The sequence below is a fragment of the Trematomus bernacchii genome, unplaced genomic scaffold (assembly GCF_902827165.1).
Source record: "Trematomus bernacchii unplaced genomic scaffold, fTreBer1.1, whole genome shotgun sequence".
In the NCBI taxonomy this organism is placed as follows: Eukaryota; Metazoa; Chordata; class Actinopteri; order Perciformes; family Nototheniidae; genus Trematomus; species Trematomus bernacchii.
In genome coordinates, this window is record NW_022987689.1 from 5,814,196 (window position 1) to 5,832,159 (window position 17,964).

At 40.7% G+C, this 17,964-nt stretch overlaps 1 protein-coding gene across 2 annotated transcripts; it reads right to left on the minus strand.

Moving 5' to 3' along the window:
- Positions 1-16: 16 nt before the first annotated feature.
- On the minus strand, positions 17-11,958 carry LOC117488481 (cullin-3-like). 2 transcript variants are annotated; one of them, XM_034137411.1, is made up of 16 exons: positions 11,670-11,958; positions 8,611-8,808; positions 6,965-7,078; positions 5,311-5,471; positions 4,987-5,101; positions 4,649-4,877; positions 4,358-4,503; positions 2,939-3,115; positions 2,682-2,852; positions 2,467-2,574; positions 2,097-2,221; positions 1,903-1,999; positions 1,656-1,790; positions 1,312-1,498; positions 717-862; positions 17-542 (listed from the first exon to the last, which is right to left on the minus strand). In XM_034137411.1, exons 1-16 carry the CDS (start codon positions 11,727-11,729, stop codon positions 411-413), a joined length of 2,301 nt encoding a protein of 766 aa, XP_033993302.1. In that variant the 5' UTR covers positions 11,730-11,958; the 3' UTR covers positions 17-410. The 2 variants fall into 2 exon arrangements, with proteins under 2 accessions (XP_033993302.1, XP_033993301.1); XM_034137410.1 differs by having other exon boundaries at positions 1,656-1,793.
- Positions 11,959-17,964: the final 6,006 nt, after the last annotated feature.

Below are 17,964 nucleotides of genomic sequence, written 5' to 3' on the forward strand. Positions count from 1 at the left end.
AACAATCCACATTTGCTGTTTTTAATAATTTTATTATTTTTATACAGTATTGAAACAAAAAAATAATGTGGTGCATTCACATTTTCCCAAGGGATTCTTTGCAAGTTTGATCTCTACAAGGGTAAAACAGTGAAAAGCTTGAAGCTGGATCCATCCATGTTAAAACTCACAGGGAATAGGAAGACTGGGCCTGATTTAAAAATCATCTACAAGTTTTGATGGATTTTATTTCTGCGCCAACATTTAATTCCGCATTTACGTGTGTTTACTGTGTTTTTGTAAGGGAGGAGGAATCAGGTTCCCAGCATTTGTCTTTAAAAGAAACTTCCAGTCCATGCGTAACAACAGTCCAAAGAAAACAAACAAATCCCATTCCCCCCCGTCCAGTCCTCTCATCCACAGTCCATCTTCTATGCAACGTAGGTGTACACTTTGCGATCTTCTGGCGTCCGTGCCAAGTATTCTCTTTCTATTAGTCCTTCTATACGCTTTTTAATTACGACAGGGCTCGGAAGAAAACGTGACCGGAGCTGTTGTGTTACCTGAAGACACAGAGAGACAGCATGTAAGAGAACAGCAGCATTTCAACAGCAAATCAGCCTTTTACGTTACATTGCTCTGCAGAACGTGGATGTGAGAAACAGAGAAGATTGACCAATATTGGATTAAATGTGCTGTTTAATATGAAAAGTCTATCCCCATGTGGAGTTCCTTACCTCCGCCACCAGGACATTGTGCTGCATCTTCTTCCTTGACTTCATGATTCGGACAATGGCTGCCTCAATCTCATGCTTCCTGTCATCGTCCACTTTCTGCCGCGTCTCTTTCCTCTCGGGGTCTGATTCTCCTTGTTTAGCAGCAACTGGGAAAATAGGATAGGAAACACGATGAGCTTCAAGGACAACATGTGGAAAAGGTTTCATATAAAGCAGGAACAGTCCCACCCAGAGTTCATGTCACAACACGTCATTATCTGTTTCTTAAAGGCTGAAACTGAAAACTATGGTGTTCTTTCACCTGACCTAAAACCATGTGAACCGCTCTATACAATGTACCAAATCTTTAGTTATTCAAAGCTAAATCATTTCTACTTTACTTAAAATAGAGGATTTTCATCTTTTATCAATGCAGTTGTAATGAGCCATTTATATCTTGAGACTACCGAAACAAGTCGACATTATCATGTTTTAAATGCATCGAAATGAAACTCTCTGACCAAACAATACAGTGCCGTGCTGGACAGAAGCTGGCCTGGAAATGAGGTGTGACTTTTTCTTTGTGATGCACGTGTTGTGCACAAACTTTGCCCACCTGTCTGTATTTTGACTCTGTGCAGTTTGGAAGTAAACTGATCATTAACTGTAAACACGTGGCCGGTCTCGATCTCTTTAGACTTTGGCTCCTTGGTGAGGACTCTCTGCGTCGGCTTCCCACAGGCCAGAGACTGCAGCGCTCGCACTAACTCCCGCTCAGGGATATCCGTCTCCTGCTGGATCTCCTTTAGACGGGGACAGAGCGGACAATTAAGATTGTAAAAAGAGGGACGAAGAACTTGTGTTTTCACTTAGCAAAATGACATCTATAAAAAGGCGAAAGGATTTAATGCGAGAATGATATTCAGATAGTCAGTTTAAGGTGCTTCACTGTGTCCCCACCTCGAAAGTACACTTGTCTCTGTTGTTGAAAAGCATGAGGATGGTCATCTGGAAGGTGGAGACCTGCAGTATGTGCTTCCGGGTGTTGGAGCCGGTCACCTGAGCACCCCCCACACCCACCTCTGAACCATCCTCCTTCAGAAGAATTAAAAAGGGAAGTTTGATTAAAACCTAGGAAACGATACGCAACAACACAATTGTATCTTGAATGCAGTAGTTTATAATTGAAACTGCTTTTTGTGTCTACCTTTTTAATAGTTCCGTAGAAAGTTGCGTTCAGGTCCGCCCCGCCCATATGGTGTTGCAGTGTGAGTTGTCTACCACTGTGCTTAGCGAGGTAAAACCTGGAAAAGTAGAGCAGAGTCCTTTAGAAACCACACAGAACCATTTCAGAGCTCCCTTTGTATAGTATCAACGTTTGAGGGAATTTAGATGCATTACCTTCTAAAGACTTCAAAGGCGTGTCTGGGAGAGGGGGGGATGGTGCATTTAGGTGTTGCCGACTGTGTAGGCCAGTAGCCTGTCGTGAGGACTCTTACTGTGAGGTCCACACCACTTAGAGATGCCTGAAAGAGATGCATGGTAGTTTCTTAACAATTTGTTTCAATACAAATATGAATGAACGTTGTTAACATCTCCAAAAGAGAATGACTACAATACACAAAGCTGATGTAATAATGATTAAAACCTCCCTTCTAATAATTTGTTCCAAATGTTTTTTCTGTAAACTTGTAGAATTTCAACTGTGCTTTCAAATTAAGATATGTTTTTAAGTGTGCCTTGTTTAGATGAGTGCATTGTGAGACCTTACCGACGTGGTTTGTATGTGTTGCCTGAACTCATCCATGGTAGTGTTGGAGATGCTCATGTCTCTGAACATCCCTTCCAGTTTCGAGGTGAACTGACAGCCACATTCTGTCTGCAAAGGAGAAAGTCAGAACAGTGAGTTACACAAGTGGAGAAGAAAGAAAAACAGTACAAGGAATTGCATATACACTCGGTACCAAAACCTTGTCCTTCTTTTACCTTGAGCTTAGAAATCATGTTCTTCTCCGAGTCGTCCGAGACACTCTTGTTGCTGAGGAGCCTGCGACCCAGATGCTGCTTGTAGTACCTTTCAAACACATCCTTCTCCTGCATGAAGCGGAACAAGACCATGGCCTTGTCGAGGATCGACTCCACCTCCTGTTCTGTTAACTGTTCAAACACGACAGGGCAATCAGTTCATAAATGTGTAGTCAAATGTGCTTTGCGTTAAAAGATCATTAAAAGGATCTACAAACCCCTTTAACACCCTTCTTGAGCTTGTCATCGATGAAGAGTGAGAGGTACTCTGGTGAGCGGGAGTTGAGGTTGAGGAAATACTCAAAGTCTCCTGCTATGGTTTGTTTAAAGAGTCTGTCGTTGTTGAACGACTCGAGGAGGAAACGGTCAAATCGTATCTTCAGGTCTAGCAGGCCCTGTTGTGGAGGAAGATACAAAGACGTGATGTAATACATAAAAACACACGAACCTCTCCATCAACATTTTAAGAAGGGATCATCAGAGGCCTGTACTACGAAGCTGGATTTTCGCTTAGCCGGCTAAATTCAGGGAAATCTCGGGCTTTCCGGTCCTACGACGCTGGTTCTCTTCTTAGCAGGCTAGATCTCCATGGTAACTTATGCTGAGCGGCAAACCTGCTCCGGAGCAGGTTAGGTTGCAGGCTAAGAGATCAACTCAGTGAAAGCACCGCCTGCTAACCAATCAGAGCTCCGTGTGCAGAGTTTAAAGCGATCAAGTCATATTACAGGATAGAGGAAATACAGAAAAACTGCCGTTGCAGGAAAGACGGCCGGCAAAAATCAACTGACTGTGTGAACGTGAAAATGAATAGAATATCCCCTCCCATCTTCAGAGCAATCTGACTATTATAACATTAGCGTTAAGAAAGCTTACTTAAATATCTGCCACGACATAAGTAACCGGATCAGAGTAACATTAAGTACAGTCCGCGGCACTGTGAGTGCAGACGTCGATGTGTCCCATTATCATTCATATCATATCACATCATAATGTATCATATATTTCCTTATCTGAGTCAGCTTCTTGAGCCGTATCTGGCCGTGCAACACTCACAGTGTCACATACTGTATGCAGAAGTATTATTTTAAGCAACACATTAAGTTGACGAAACACTCGAGTCAAATGTAATTAAAGTCAGATCCACTCGTGTCTTGGACGGGGCAGTGATATCATAAACCTGTTAATGTACGCATTCAAACACTTTTTCTTTTACCAGCTGTATTCACCTTGCAGGTGCAGCTATGTGGCTTTTATCCTGGATAAAGTGTTTAAGACATGGATGTTTAAAGTTTAACTTCTTCATATTTGACTAATATTAAAGTTCACTTTTCATTCAGGAAGTATGACGCTGCGCTGTCAGTACGCTTGTCCGTGTTTGAGATTGGTCGAATGCTCCAAATACCACCCCTTTCATGTGAACGCGAACCTAACTAGATAGGACACGGCTGGCTTGAGCGATCCACTTGATAACCGGCGCCGTAGTACAGCTTAGCGCCAGCGCGTATGTTTTGGATTGGGCCAACCGGCTAACTCCAACATATCCAGGTTAAGTTGAACCAGCTTCGTAGTACAGGCCTCAGGTGTCTTATCTTCAGATCTAAAGTTGTGCTTTTGGACTCGTTTCTCACACAGCATACCTGGATATAGTCGACAGGGTTCTTGCCCTCTCCCTCTTCTGACACCAGAGCTTTGCCTTGCTCCCTCAGGTAGGAGCTCATACACTCACACATGGTTTTCAGGCCATTTGGCACACGGCTGAACAGCTTGTACATGCAAGCCAGGTCTGAGGGAGACATGGTGGGGAGAAAGGATGAGAAATAAACAAAACAGATTGAGTTCAAGATGAAAATAGAGCACAGATATCTTTGCAATCCTTGATTTAGAAGAAAAGCAAACATTGTCGAACATCAGATAGGCAAAGCTTTTACCTTCTGTCTTTCCGTTCTTGAGCATATGGACAAGACCAGAATTCTCCATCTCCACTATGGTCTTCATGTGTTTGGAAATGAGCTCCCTCTCCACCACCTTGACAATGGGCTCCTCTGTAGTCTTGTCCAGGCAGTGCATAACTCGCTCGATCTCTTCATTAATTCTGGCCTCCACCTTCTTAATGTAGACACTGGCACTGTTTTCTGCTAGGAACTTTTGGCTCTCCATCTGAAAGAGCAGATCATTGTGTGTGTTTATATATTACAAACAGTTCCAGTGTCAATGTGTGATAATGTTTATAAACCATAGAGACAGCAAGAACCTCCCGCAGACTTACCTGGAAGAATTCCGCCGACATATCTAAGAAAGGACCCTCAAAGTCCTCCTCGTATACAGACCTGCCGTCCAGGCCAAGGATCATCAGCATCTGACAGGCGTTTCTGATGGCGCCCCTGCAATGGATAATACAAAAAAAGTGAGTCTTCCATTTTGCAATTATTACAAATACTTATTTAGAGGAAATCAAACATGGCAAAAATAGCCTTCACAACTCAAATAAATGCATAATATTGAACAAAATAAGGAACGAGACCTAGGAGAGTTGCTGCATGTCGACCACATTACGAATTCAACCTAAATATCCCGACGCCCGCGTAGTTACCTGTCTACAACTTCTCCTTTCCTCTCACGAGCGATCATGTCGAGTAACGTCTGTCGTAGGTGGTCTCGAATGCAGCCGTAGCGGACCACCTGGTCCCTGAATATGATGAGGCCGAGGTTGTACACATTCTCCACGTTGTTTTGTTGAACATAGACACGGTCCTGGGAGACAACAGAGACGACCGTGTGAGAAAGACATTGACTAGTGTGTGAATGGAGAGAAGTACCAAGGCCCCAAACTGACTCAAATACATTCTTATTAACGTATGCATGTTGAGATTTTAAATAATGAACTTCTGTATATTGAGGCATGTACAGTTTGTGTGAAATGTGTTCCCACCCCCTCTTTATAGGTATGTATTTATGCATGCTCATCATTGCACAAATAAAAGAATAACTTCATCCACTGTGATTCAAAGGGGTGCAAATTATTTTGATAGGGGCTGGATATACAGAGACTTTCCATTTTACACTATGCAATCTAATTGACAGGGTGCAAAGCTTTTTAAGCATCAGAGGAAAGGACTAGTAGGTGTCTAAATTATTCCCAGAAATCATGAGGTCAAGACATAAGCCCTATTCAGAAAGCATCACTATTCAAGGGGCTGTTGGTAATAACCTATTTATAATGTATAACTCTAACAGGATTTGACCTTAAAAATGAGGAGGTGGTTTCTACTATCTTCTGGGATATTACGTAACATCATAATTCTTCAAAAAGCATTAAAAAAATCTTTCAATCTCATAAGCTTGTTGGGTTTTCTGATACCTCTCCTTTCATCATGTGTGTAGTGAATGAGTTTGCATTTCCTGGATTACATAACTACATTAAAAAAAATAGGGCAGGTAACACTGGCTAAAGGAAACGTGATTACATGCATGCTCAGCATTAAACAAATGTGTGGAGGAAAATAACAATCGCCTTAACTTCCCTAGAAAATACATAATGTCTTGAGGGCCTAAAGGGGGGCAGTGGCTTTCAAAAAGGTAAATAAAGCAAAGTCACACTGGCTGCATCCTTCAGGCTCTCCTCTAGAGGTCAGCAGGCAGGTAACAACAGCAGGCTGCTCTCAGAACAGGCACGGTGAGTATCCTGTAGTTAAACACGGGAGAGCCGACCCCGGGGTAAGGCCAGGACAGGAAAAAGGAGAGAGCAGAACAAAGGAACCCCAGGAGAGCTGTGGTCTCTGTGCTGACTGTGCCATTGTTTAGAGCCACACTTGTGCCTATCTCGAGGGCTCACTCAGTTACACACAACACACACACACACACACATGTTGGACTTGCTGCTAAAGTTATTCACCTAGTTCTGCCAGTTTTCCAACCAAACAAATGCATACAGTAACACAAGCTATTTGTTAAGACCACAGATAAAGCAGCACCTTACAAAGTCCAGAAAGGGATAAAGTTTAAGGTCTAAGTTGGAAAACAAAAGGACATTTCTTTGGTAGCACACAATTATTCATGAGAGGGAACACACACTGTAATCCACTTGCAGAGGCAACATAGCCCATAGGATGGATGTACAAATGTGGATCCCATTGAAATAACAGCCAACACTGCATTGTAAAATGTTAAAAGCTTCGGTACAATAACAACGACAGAACAATATGAAAAACATATAGTATGACGAGAGAGCACAACAGCCTATTTACCATGTACATGAGGATGTCTCTGATCATAACCATGGCAGTCTGATGGTCATTCCAGGCCTGATTCAGTGTTTGCAGAAAGTTGTTATTTAGAGAGTTTAAGACGTCTTCCCGTACCTGAAAACACAAAGACATTGACAGAATTAAGGTCACATCAAGATATTATCAGCAGCAACACAGACAGTTGTGTTCACCTTGTAAGTCGGTGTGTTTGTGTGTGTGGGTTTGTTTTTCAACCATGTAATGGCGCGTTTCCACTACAGCGCAGAGCCCGGTTTAAGAGGGCTGTGACGTCAGCGGCCCGTCTTTGGTTGCGTTTCCACTTGGCCTAGTACCGGCCGGCGGGTCCTAATTCACAGTTTTTCTGGCCTCATAAAATCGTGGGTCTAGGGCCAGAGACAACGAGGCTGAGTCGGGCTGAGTATGCTAAACTAGAGAGAGCATCGCTGGCAAGGGGGCTACAACTACAACAAGATGGACATATTTGACCGTGATTTAATTGTAATACACGTTTCAAAATGATGCCGAAGTAACAACATACTGATACCGGTTAGTAAAAACCATGAATTAATGCTTTGTCAAGTCTGCAGACAGACGGCAGGCGAAAAACCTTTTAAAATGCGTGTTGTCTAAATGGAGATCGGCTAAGCTAACGCAGTATATGCTCCGACCGTCCACACTCACAACAACGGCCTATACAGACATAAATAAAGCAGCGACTGTATTCACCATGACACAGACAGTCTGTGTTTTGTACTTGTTTAACTTTTGTCTAGTTTCTGAATAGATATGAGGAGCTGTGAGCTCTGAGTGCTAACAGCTAACGGCTGTGTTGTTTTTCTGGGGTTCTCATTGAAGATCACGTCACGGCTCCGCCTACACTGCGTTACTATAGATACTGCCCCAGTTCCTAAACTGTAATGGAAATGCGCCATAAAGTGAGCCAGTCCTAACGAGGCCCAGCCATACCGAGCGGGGCCGAGCGAGGCCGTGTAGTGGAAACGCGCCAATAGATGCAGAAAAAAAACTTTACAGGTGTGTAATTAAAAACAAGTCAAGTTGGAAAATGGCCATGGGTCAAACAAGGGGGGCGTGTCTATGTGCTTTTACATCTGTTACACATATCAGAGATTTTGGGATTGTGAAAGCATGGGAAATGTGCAAAATGCTGTCACAAATATATAGTTATAATCATAATGAAAGTCAAGTTTAAAGAAGGTTGTGATCCGAGCAAGGAAGGGGCCATTGAGCCACTACTTTACGCCCCCAGCCCAATTTGGGGTTGCGGCTGTGGGATACAATGTTAGGAGTGTGGCTAATAAACAGAACATTTTTTTAAAGGGGAGAATTTGTCTCATGTAGCTGTCTAGAATGTAGTATCCAAAATCAATGTGTGCATTATGCTTAGTAAAAGTCAAGATTATAAGTGTATCTTGTTGTCAATTTAATAAAACCTCCTTCAAGCCTGCTCTTTGATATTAAACATTTGAAATACTTTATCTACAAGTTACAGTAGCCCGAAAAAGTAAACCTAAAACAAATAGGTAATTCATTATTATTGATTGTCTCAAATTATATAATGTTCCTATTTCTTTCCGATAATGATTTTTCAAGAAAGAGCTGAATATAGAGGAAATGTGTTTCTTTACTTTGTTGATGAGGTGCTCTGTGACGACCTCCCTCAGGCCCGTGTAGAGCTTCTCCCCGTGCTTGTGGAGCACCATGGTGTAGGCATTCCTGTAGAGCTCCTCAAAGCTCAACCCACTGTTGTTCTTCCTCTGGATCTCCTGGATGGCATTCTTTAAAAGGTCCCAGATGTTGTTGACATACTTCTCATCCATTGTCATCTAGGAGGGACAGAGAGATTAAAGTGTGTTTACTTGAAAATGTTCGGTTTTTAATTTCATCATGTTGGATGGCGAAAGTCTTGTTAAGGATTATTTATTGCAATACAATTAGGCAAGGATGTCATGAGAACCGATGCTTCGGTACCAATGTTCTGAAATGGTGACAGTACTTGTTTTCACTTGCACCTATTGTTCCTACGGCACACAGGTCTGGCCGTGCGCCCCGCACCGCAGGTTCTCCTCTGCTCCCTCTCTCCCTAACAGCTGTTTGCTGTCAGCACATCCACCTCTCTATCTCTTTTGCTCAACACTGCACACAACACTGCACACAACACTGCACACAGAATATGCACACAGTTAACAAACCTGAATAAATACAGGTATGGAAATCAGCAGGAGTACAGCTAGGTGACGTTAGCCGCTGGTTTTGGAGGTGTTATTGACTTGTATACATTCATACATTCTTTATTAAGGAAAGATCTATAATCGGGGAAGGTAACTTTTAACATTACCATGAAGTGTTCAAATGTAATCTTGTTTAATGTGGCTTTTTGTCAAGAAACTGTGGAATGACGACCTGTAATACTTTTATAAAAATAAAAAATAAATATATATATTAAGGAGTGTATGTTAAAGTACATGAGATTTATCATTTTGAACCCTGGAATCGATTGGGTACCAAGAGTTTTTAAATGTCATTGTTATTGAAACCAACTATTCTATTTCTGGTATCAAAACATCGCTAGATTTAGCACACAATAGTATGGCTCTTGTAAAAAAAATCCATATGCATATTACAGGTTCAGTATGCCAGTATATTTCCATATATACATAAACAAAGACTTCCACACTAAGCAACCAATTTCTACCTTGCAGTGGGGATTGATGAGTTAATAGTGAGTATTGGTTACTAAAGTGTAGCAGAATGGTAAACACAAGCTAACATTTGTGTTGCTTATAACGTCCTCCATCTGTGATACCATAATGACAGTTGATGCCTTGATTCAGATAACTTTGCAAGCGTATAGAAATGTGATCAAGCATTTTAGGGCAACAGCACAGGAGCTATAGCTAACGGAAAAGCCATGATTGAATCACTATTTTGAACTAGTGTAGCCATATCAATAGCAACAGAGAGCTATATCAGTAATGCCATTCATCTGGCATAAATCGAAGCCATAACAAACCAATCAAGAAAGGAGAATGTTTAAGAAATCCTTATATTTTTTAGATTTAAGGATTATTGCAGACAATAATGAAAATCTGAGGACTGTCAGGATCATGCATCAACCAAGGAACAGACATCTTTTTGCAGTATGGTGATATGTTGGCTATCAATGTTAAAACAGAAAACGTTATAATAATAATAATAATAATATGCAAGACCATGAAAACTGTGCCATTGTCTTGTCTACTCGTCATGAAAGGCTTTACAACCCCAAACACAAAGCAAGTGCTAGCAAACAGGTAAATGTCCACGATCAAAGGATTAAAAAAGGAATAAAAGTCAGTAAACCATGACATAAGCTCCCTGACGTCTCTACGGAGATAGTTAATTAGACGCCGGTGCAATGTGTGTCAAACCGCTTTATAACCTTGGACAAGTTAACCTTTCTGCCTGAAATTAATATATGTATATATAAAAATGTAATTGTATGGCAAAGTTGCATGAAATTTGATTTGATTTGTAATTTGATAATGTGGTTTCTGCCAAGTCACTCTGTCACATGAGCTGCCAACTCAGTTGTTTTTGACATTTCTTAACATTAACATTGTTGTGATCAGTTCCATGCAAGAGGTAGCAGCATACATGTTTGAAATTGGGGGGAAAGAGCACTCGTAATCCATAGAATCAGTATTGGTATAAGGAGGAGTTTCAATAGCTACTATATTTGGATCACATTATATCAATACCTTAATTCCAATTATGTTGACCATCTGGTAGTGTGATTAAATTGTGGTCTAAATGGCTGGTCTTGCATTGCATGTGGGATCAACATTTCAATGGAAGATTAACTATGATCACTCGCTCATCTGCTCACTGACTCATTCTGCCAGACACCCACTCATAACCCTGGATATCAAGCAGAACAAAAACTGTTTCACACCATCAATCTCAACAAGGAATGGATGTTGCAATTTTGTCTATCAGAACTCAAATAAGATTGTATACACGACATGACAACTGCGCTAATAACAGGATTTCATTATATGGGTGAAGATGTAATTCAGCCCAGCGCTCAGCGGATGAAATAAATGTGTGAAAGTGGTTCTGGTAACGTAGTTGGTGTGGTTGGACGTCAACAACACTAACTACTCAGGTTACCTTAGACATGTTTACTGTAGCCTTGAGTAAGTGCTGAAGTGGCGTTAGCTCTCAGGCTAACAAAACATGCTAATGTGTAAATTGCCATCTATAACAGCCCACGCCAAATGCGTGGTGCAACAAAACACCAACAGCCAAGACATATTGCTCTTACAATAGCATTATAATACTTGCAGACTGATTGTAACTTAGCTAGCGTCAAGTTAGCTGACACTATCAGGCCTGCTACTTAGCTTGCTACCAATTGCTAGTATGTCACTGATGAAGTTTCCTTAACGTTGGACATGCTAACAGTAGCTAACGTCAAACGACGAAAGCATTTTCAAATCAAGGTAGCGTTTGAACTTAACTGATAACACAGCTAATGTTATTTCGGTTATTTGTCCTAATAATTGCAATTTTTACTTGACAATGACATGTTTTTCTCGTTTGACCAGCTTGCTAGCAGGCAGTTGCTAGCGTAGAGACCTGTCATCCCCGGTACTCGAGTCTCACAGTTAGCTTCACAGTGCTCACAGAGCCGAAAAATACTTACAGGAAAGGCTCGTATCCTCATCTTGGTGTCCTTCTTGGTGCCGCCTTTGAGGTTGGACATGATTAGTTAGAACGACTTTCGTTTCTAAGTTGACTTAAAGACTACATGAAAGGCAGTTGCTAGTTTGCTTTCTACGCCAGGAAAGCGACAGGGTAACTCAGTGACCTCCCCTGCAGGAATTAGGTCGGTGTGTATGTCTGTTATGTTGTTGTCACTCGCTCGCTTCTCAGTGGTTTTTGGCTAATGCTAGCTTGTATGCAGTGATGGCGGACGGCTGTACTCCACTGCGCAACGCCGAAATCTCGCGAGAGTAAAGTCAGTCACCATACTGACAGGTGCGTTCCACAGGTTGACGATGGTAATAACAACATTTGCATTAGCTTAACAATGACATTTGATATTAATGTGTCGACGAAAAAGCTGTTGGTATGAAAAAACGTAACATTTAAGCTACAGTATTAATGTTACAAAATTCACCGAGGGCAGAAAAAAACTTTATTTTGAGACAGTGATACACTTTTTGCCGTTTTTGGTGCCAACACAGATATGATGCTAAGCAAGGGATAGCCATGCGTTAACTCTAATGCAGGCCAGGCCACCATGTAGAGCTTCTAGGCTACTTTTTAAAATAACTTTACAATACCAATCTTTGATGTTGTCAGAGGCCACAGTTTATCAGCATGCTAATTTGCATGTTTCTTTTGCTGTTTTCCAGTCCATCGTTCACTTTTCACACCGTCCATCTGCACATTCCGATGACTGGCCAACGGCTGGAAGATGGAATATCTTCTGACTGTCATGACAACGCTCTCTGAAGGACAGAATAAAGAATATACCAGCAAAAAGGTGGGTCAACACAACTCTAATGCCAAAATATGCAGAGGTGGAAAAAGTATTCAGATTTTACTTGAGTAAAAGCACTAATACCACACTGACTGTACATATACTCAATTTCAAGTAAAAGTACTGCATCAAGAAAGGTCATTAAGCAAAAGTATTGAAGTACGATTAGGAAAAGGTAGGAAACAAATTGTAGGCTAAGTATTAGGGGTAAAAGTACTAGCCTACTTGCAAAAGAAATATTTTGAACAAAGCAATCTTATTTTTATTCTAACCCACTAATGGTTTTAGTATCTTAAATATCATTTTGGATGGTTTGATCTATACCAAATAATAATATTTTAAAACTTTTCCCCAATTATTGTGTGTCAAAATCTGAATGTTTTAAGTACCTAGTAAATCAATCTGTGAAAATAAATATAGTGGAGTAATAAGGACACAATTGTCTTCCAAAATCTATTAGAGGAGAAGTATAAAGTAGCATAAAATGAAAATTACATTAATGAAGTGCATTAATTGAGTAAATGTCCTTAGTTACTTTCCACCACTGAAAGTGCAATCAGAATATTAAATAAAGAACCAACCTTAAAAACGCCACAAAACGTATGCATATTTCAAAGCCTACAGCTCATTGACAATCAGTCTACCTCTGCATTCTGGAGTCATGATGGGAACGGTTGCAATCTTTCGGAGATTAGCTCCCGCTCTCCTCCTCAGGCCCATGTTCTCCAGCTCCAGCTTTCTGATTTCCATCCGCATCGCCTTGATCACATGTTTGAGCCTCTGTTCACTGTCCATGGTGCTAACCGCACACATTTCCACCCTGCTGGCATCTCTTTCAGGGTGAAACAACCCACCACAAGACCCCATCTGACATGTAAACACACAGTCTACATATAGACGTGTAGAAGCCCCAAAATGTCCTTTCATTCAAGGTTTCAAAGTCAACATTGGGTGAGCAAATAAATAAGCAGACAATAAAAGCAGCAATCTAGTCAGTCATTGGACCATTGATAGCCTGGTCACATGATGGAGAGAGGGGTTCTTTTCTTCTTAGTGATCTGATGCCTACCACTTTCTCTCCTCCTGTTAAATATTCATTTACTCTGTCAACACAAAGCAACAATAGGTACTTGAGAGGTGTAGCCTTTGGTCGAACAGTCTGTGTCGAGGAAAAGCTGCTTCTCCTTTGAACTCAGACAACTTCTGAAGGTGGCAAAAAATATAAAGGAAACTCACATCTTGTTTTTTCATATTTAAGTTATATGAAAACAGACCTCTCAGTTTCCACACCTATATCCTAACTCTTGTGAATACATCCTTACTGCATTCACACAAATTCTAAAACACACACACTTGAACTGATAACACAGATAAAGTAAGTGCTATGAATAACCAGATAACTGCTCTGGGTGTTTATTTTAGTTTACTTACCTATATTTAATGTGAGACGTTTTTGTAACTAGAACACAGCATCATAGGTGCAGTATTTAGAGGAGAACTTACGAGTCAAATGAGTCGGTCAGTGTCTGTTTAATGCTGCTCTGCTGCTCTCTAGTGTCGAGTAGTCCCAGCATCATGCGACAAGAAAGAGGAAAATATTGTTCAACTGAACTCTTGGTTGAAATGTCAAAAATGTAGGGCCTCTGACTACAACTAACAGTTATGTTAGCACACTGAACATGATCTTATTACACCTCTATATCAAACCTTTTATTAACTAACTTCCCTTTTAGATTGCCTTAAAAACAATAAAAATACACTATAAACAAGAATATTTTATTTACAGAGGGATGTGCTCATAAAGGTTGTACCTTTTTGGGATGTATAATGCCACCTTCACTGAAAGAATACAAATGGTTGTACACATTATTTAAAGATTCATTGTTGTGATTTAAACTACAATGCATTTTAGTTTTATATAACACTTAAACTCACATTTAATAAACCTTTTGATGTAACAATGTAAGACCAGTGGGTGTTTCTCATACTAGAGTCAGTGTTTCCATTTTCCATGTTTCATTGCTGCAGTGAATCTATCTCATGAGCAAGGCTAAGTTTACAGCCTACGCTTAGAAGTACAAAAAATGCCTTCAACAACGACTTTTGGTTTGTGGATGCCTGAGGTGATTTGGATTAGGATTCCTGTAGACATGCCAGTAAACCCCCTGCTACATACAGTACAGTTATAGCCACACGTTATGCTTCCTGTGACCGCTGTACTTGTCCATTCAGTCTTCATGTTTGTCTCTCATCTATTGAGAATTCTTAGGAGGGGGAGCTTGACCCCTCATCACAGAGCAGGTCCTCAGCCTTGCCACTGTTCATATGATGAGAGTATTACCCATAGGGTCCAGAGGGCAGAGCCTGTGTGAGATAGAACACTGATATGGTATTGAGTATATACCAAATGAGAAAATGCTGTGCGTTGCCTTTTTTAAATGAACATACTCTCTGATATTGACAACCATTAAGGTGTCATGTGAACTGCAGTTTTGGCACAGTAAGTGCTACAGTTACAACCCTGTTGTGTGTGTTCAGAGGTCATGTTAGTATTATTGTGTACTGTAGGTGAGCAAGTTTCATGGTCAAATTAAACGGAAGTAAGATAAAACACACCTTTATCTAATATTGGTTTATGTGAAAACTTATCATAGATTTATCCTATAACTTCACTTGGTAACATTACAAACAGAACTCTGTGAAACACATTTGCGCTGCTGGGTGGAGCATAATATTAAGTTGTCTGTTTGCTTGTGCGTGTTTGACACCCCATTACATACTCTAAGTACCTCCCATTCCACAGTGTGGCGTGTAACCTGTTTGTCTTTAGATAACAACCCCCTCAGCAACTGAGAGATAAAGTCTGCATGCGGCTGAAGATACAGCTGCATGACAGATATGTATGGTGGCTGTAGTAATGAAACTCTGCTGAGCGAAAGACCTCTATGTTGTAAAGTGATGTTAAATTAATTATGATAAAATGTGGTTGGCCATGCAAAAATAACCAACCAAAATAACATCCGCTTTAATTAAAACTATATATATAGTTAGTTTACCCCTATTTGTCTTATATCATACCCAAAATGCCCAGCAGGAGGCGTTTGCTGTGGTGTGAGTTTAAAAAATGCACCTAATGCAGTCTAGCTTCACTCCATGTGCAAGCATATGACATCCTCCAGCAGCAGGATAAACCAAAGGACAACGGTATAAAGTGGTGCTTTTGAAAGCAGAGGTAATTGATTTTTTTTGCAAGTGATTACAGAAGCAGAATTTAATACACTGCTTTTGATTTCAGCCATTTTTCATTGCTGCTACTTGCTTTGCAAACATGACACCAGAGACCTGGGACAAATGCGGCTCCCTTCAGATTCCCGCACTCATCATTTTAGCCAAGATGCTGTTGACCCGGCGCCAACACCACAAAACAGGACAAGTAATTTAATTTGCTACTGCTGCCGACCTTGAAGCAGAGAATGTAGGCTACCAGAATCCCAATAGGGAGGCTCGAAGAAAGCGTCCTGGGAGCTTAGAGAGGGGTCAGGCTGTTCTGCTGTAGCATCACACAGTCTCCTCATCTCCACAGTCACATGTTTGTCCTTCAGGTTTATAGAAATGTTATTATTTCAGTGACAGATAATGTGACAATGATATCAATCAATTTACTATCATTTTAGTTTGAAGAATGTGTATGTTCCTAACCATCATATACATCATAATGAAAAACACATTTAAATTCACAGTCAATGTAAAGGTTTAAAATCCACTGTTGTGCTCAGAATATGTCCCTTTTAATGGCAGAAAATGTTAACAATGACAAGTATGGACTGTGCTTTCTCAAAACTGTTACCCCCTCAAAGTGGAAAAATCTGTAGTTACTGTCAGGGAGTTAACTCCATCATGACAACATATGACATGACTATAGCTGAAACACTTAATAAAAGGCTTATATGACCTCATCTTATTAAAGATGTGCCCCTACGTAGGCTCTATATGTCACAAACAAGAATACGATTATGACACTGGATATATCACACTGAAGTCTAGAAAGTATCACCTCCCCGTATGAGAGGCACTAGATAAGTCAAATTGTACAGGAGGTGGCAGAAATGTAGGACACATCTGCTTTTATGATGTGATGCATGCCAAGGATGTTTGATGGTGCTTCTATCTCGTTATGTTTACATATTTCAGGGAATAAGTGACAAGACATGGTATTGTATGCATTTTGAGATACAAAAAACAACAACAGTCGGTTTAAAAATGATAGATTTTTCAGAAATTGCTTGGTCATTTTGTGTCCTTGCGACAATGATTTGTCATTGTGACTTGTCGCCACAATGACAATGATGATATGACATTAAGGTCTTTGATAAACACACAAATCCTTTAAGTAAAACAAGCGTCCTGTTACTGTGAAACATGTCTTATATGCAAACACATTTCCAATCCCCCCCCTCAAAACCCATCGGGAACAAATGTAACAATGACCTCCTACAGCCATGTGATGTGATCTCAATGTAACTGCTGCCATAACTTGTTGCCCTATCAAGGTGACATGTCAAATCACCATGGTGAAAATGTCTGGGGGTCAGAATTCAATATTGGTCGTCAAATCTAAATATAATGCCCCAGGGACTAAGCTGTTTCACAGAGCGCTGCTGTAGCTGACTGGCAGACACACACACAGGGTAATAGGGCTTGAAAGTGGGGCCCTTACCACTTACAAGAGAGCTTCAGCTATTAACATTATTGGAATATTTGTGAAATGTTGTAATAACTTTGAAGAAGCTTGTTGAAAGGACTTTTGAATCCTGTGCTATCCTTCCTTGTCTTCCAGCATGCCAGTGTTTCAAATAGAGACCTGTAGATTTTCAAGTCACTCTGCACTGTCTTTAATGACATAGCTCATAGCCACAGTCCCATCTAACAGCCTTCATTATAACTCAGTAATCATAGGCTACATTTGTTTTTCTTTTCCTCTCTACTCGCTCTATCCTATATGCTCTGCCGCTGTCTCTATCCCTCTGTTTGTCCTCCTCTGAGCATGACGAATCCAGAAGAGAGCCTGCGCCGCTACGGGAGAAAGTGATTGTTGACTTTTCGGCGCAGACTGGTTCTCTGTAGGGGAGCAGTCTGTTATTTATGGCTCATGACTCTGTGATTGGTTGAGGAGAGATATAATTATGTCTGGCACTCAGCTTAGCTAGTTTTAGAATTACAATAGGTGCCATGTTGAGTTCAGTAGTTGCTATGATACTAAGTGTAGGGTCTTATACTGTATAGAAAAATATATTTGATATAGACCTATAACTGGTGGGTGCACCCTTTTTTCTGTAATTACCTTCAGGGCGAATAGGCAAAGTAAGTTAACACTGGGCAATATAATAATGCATTACTGAGTTACATTAGACCAGATACTGTCTGAAAACGTTGTTTGTTGTTAAGTTGCACA

What these genes read in the sequence shown, in the direction of transcription:
- LOC117488481 (XM_034137410.1), bottom strand. Translation starts at nt 11,729, where the DNA reads ATGTCCAACCTCAAAGGCGGCACCAAGAAGGACACCAAGATGAGGATA. An exon ending in CAGAGCACCTCATCAACAAA is followed by an intron (nt 7,079 to 8,610) that starts GTAAAGAAACAC and finishes TTGTGTTTTCAG; the next exon opens with GTACGGGAAGACGTCTTAAA. An exon ending in ACATGATTTCTAAGCTCAAG is followed by an intron (nt 2,575 to 2,681) that starts GTAAAAGAAGGA and finishes TCTCCTTTGCAG; the next exon opens with ACAGAATGTGGCTGTCAGTT.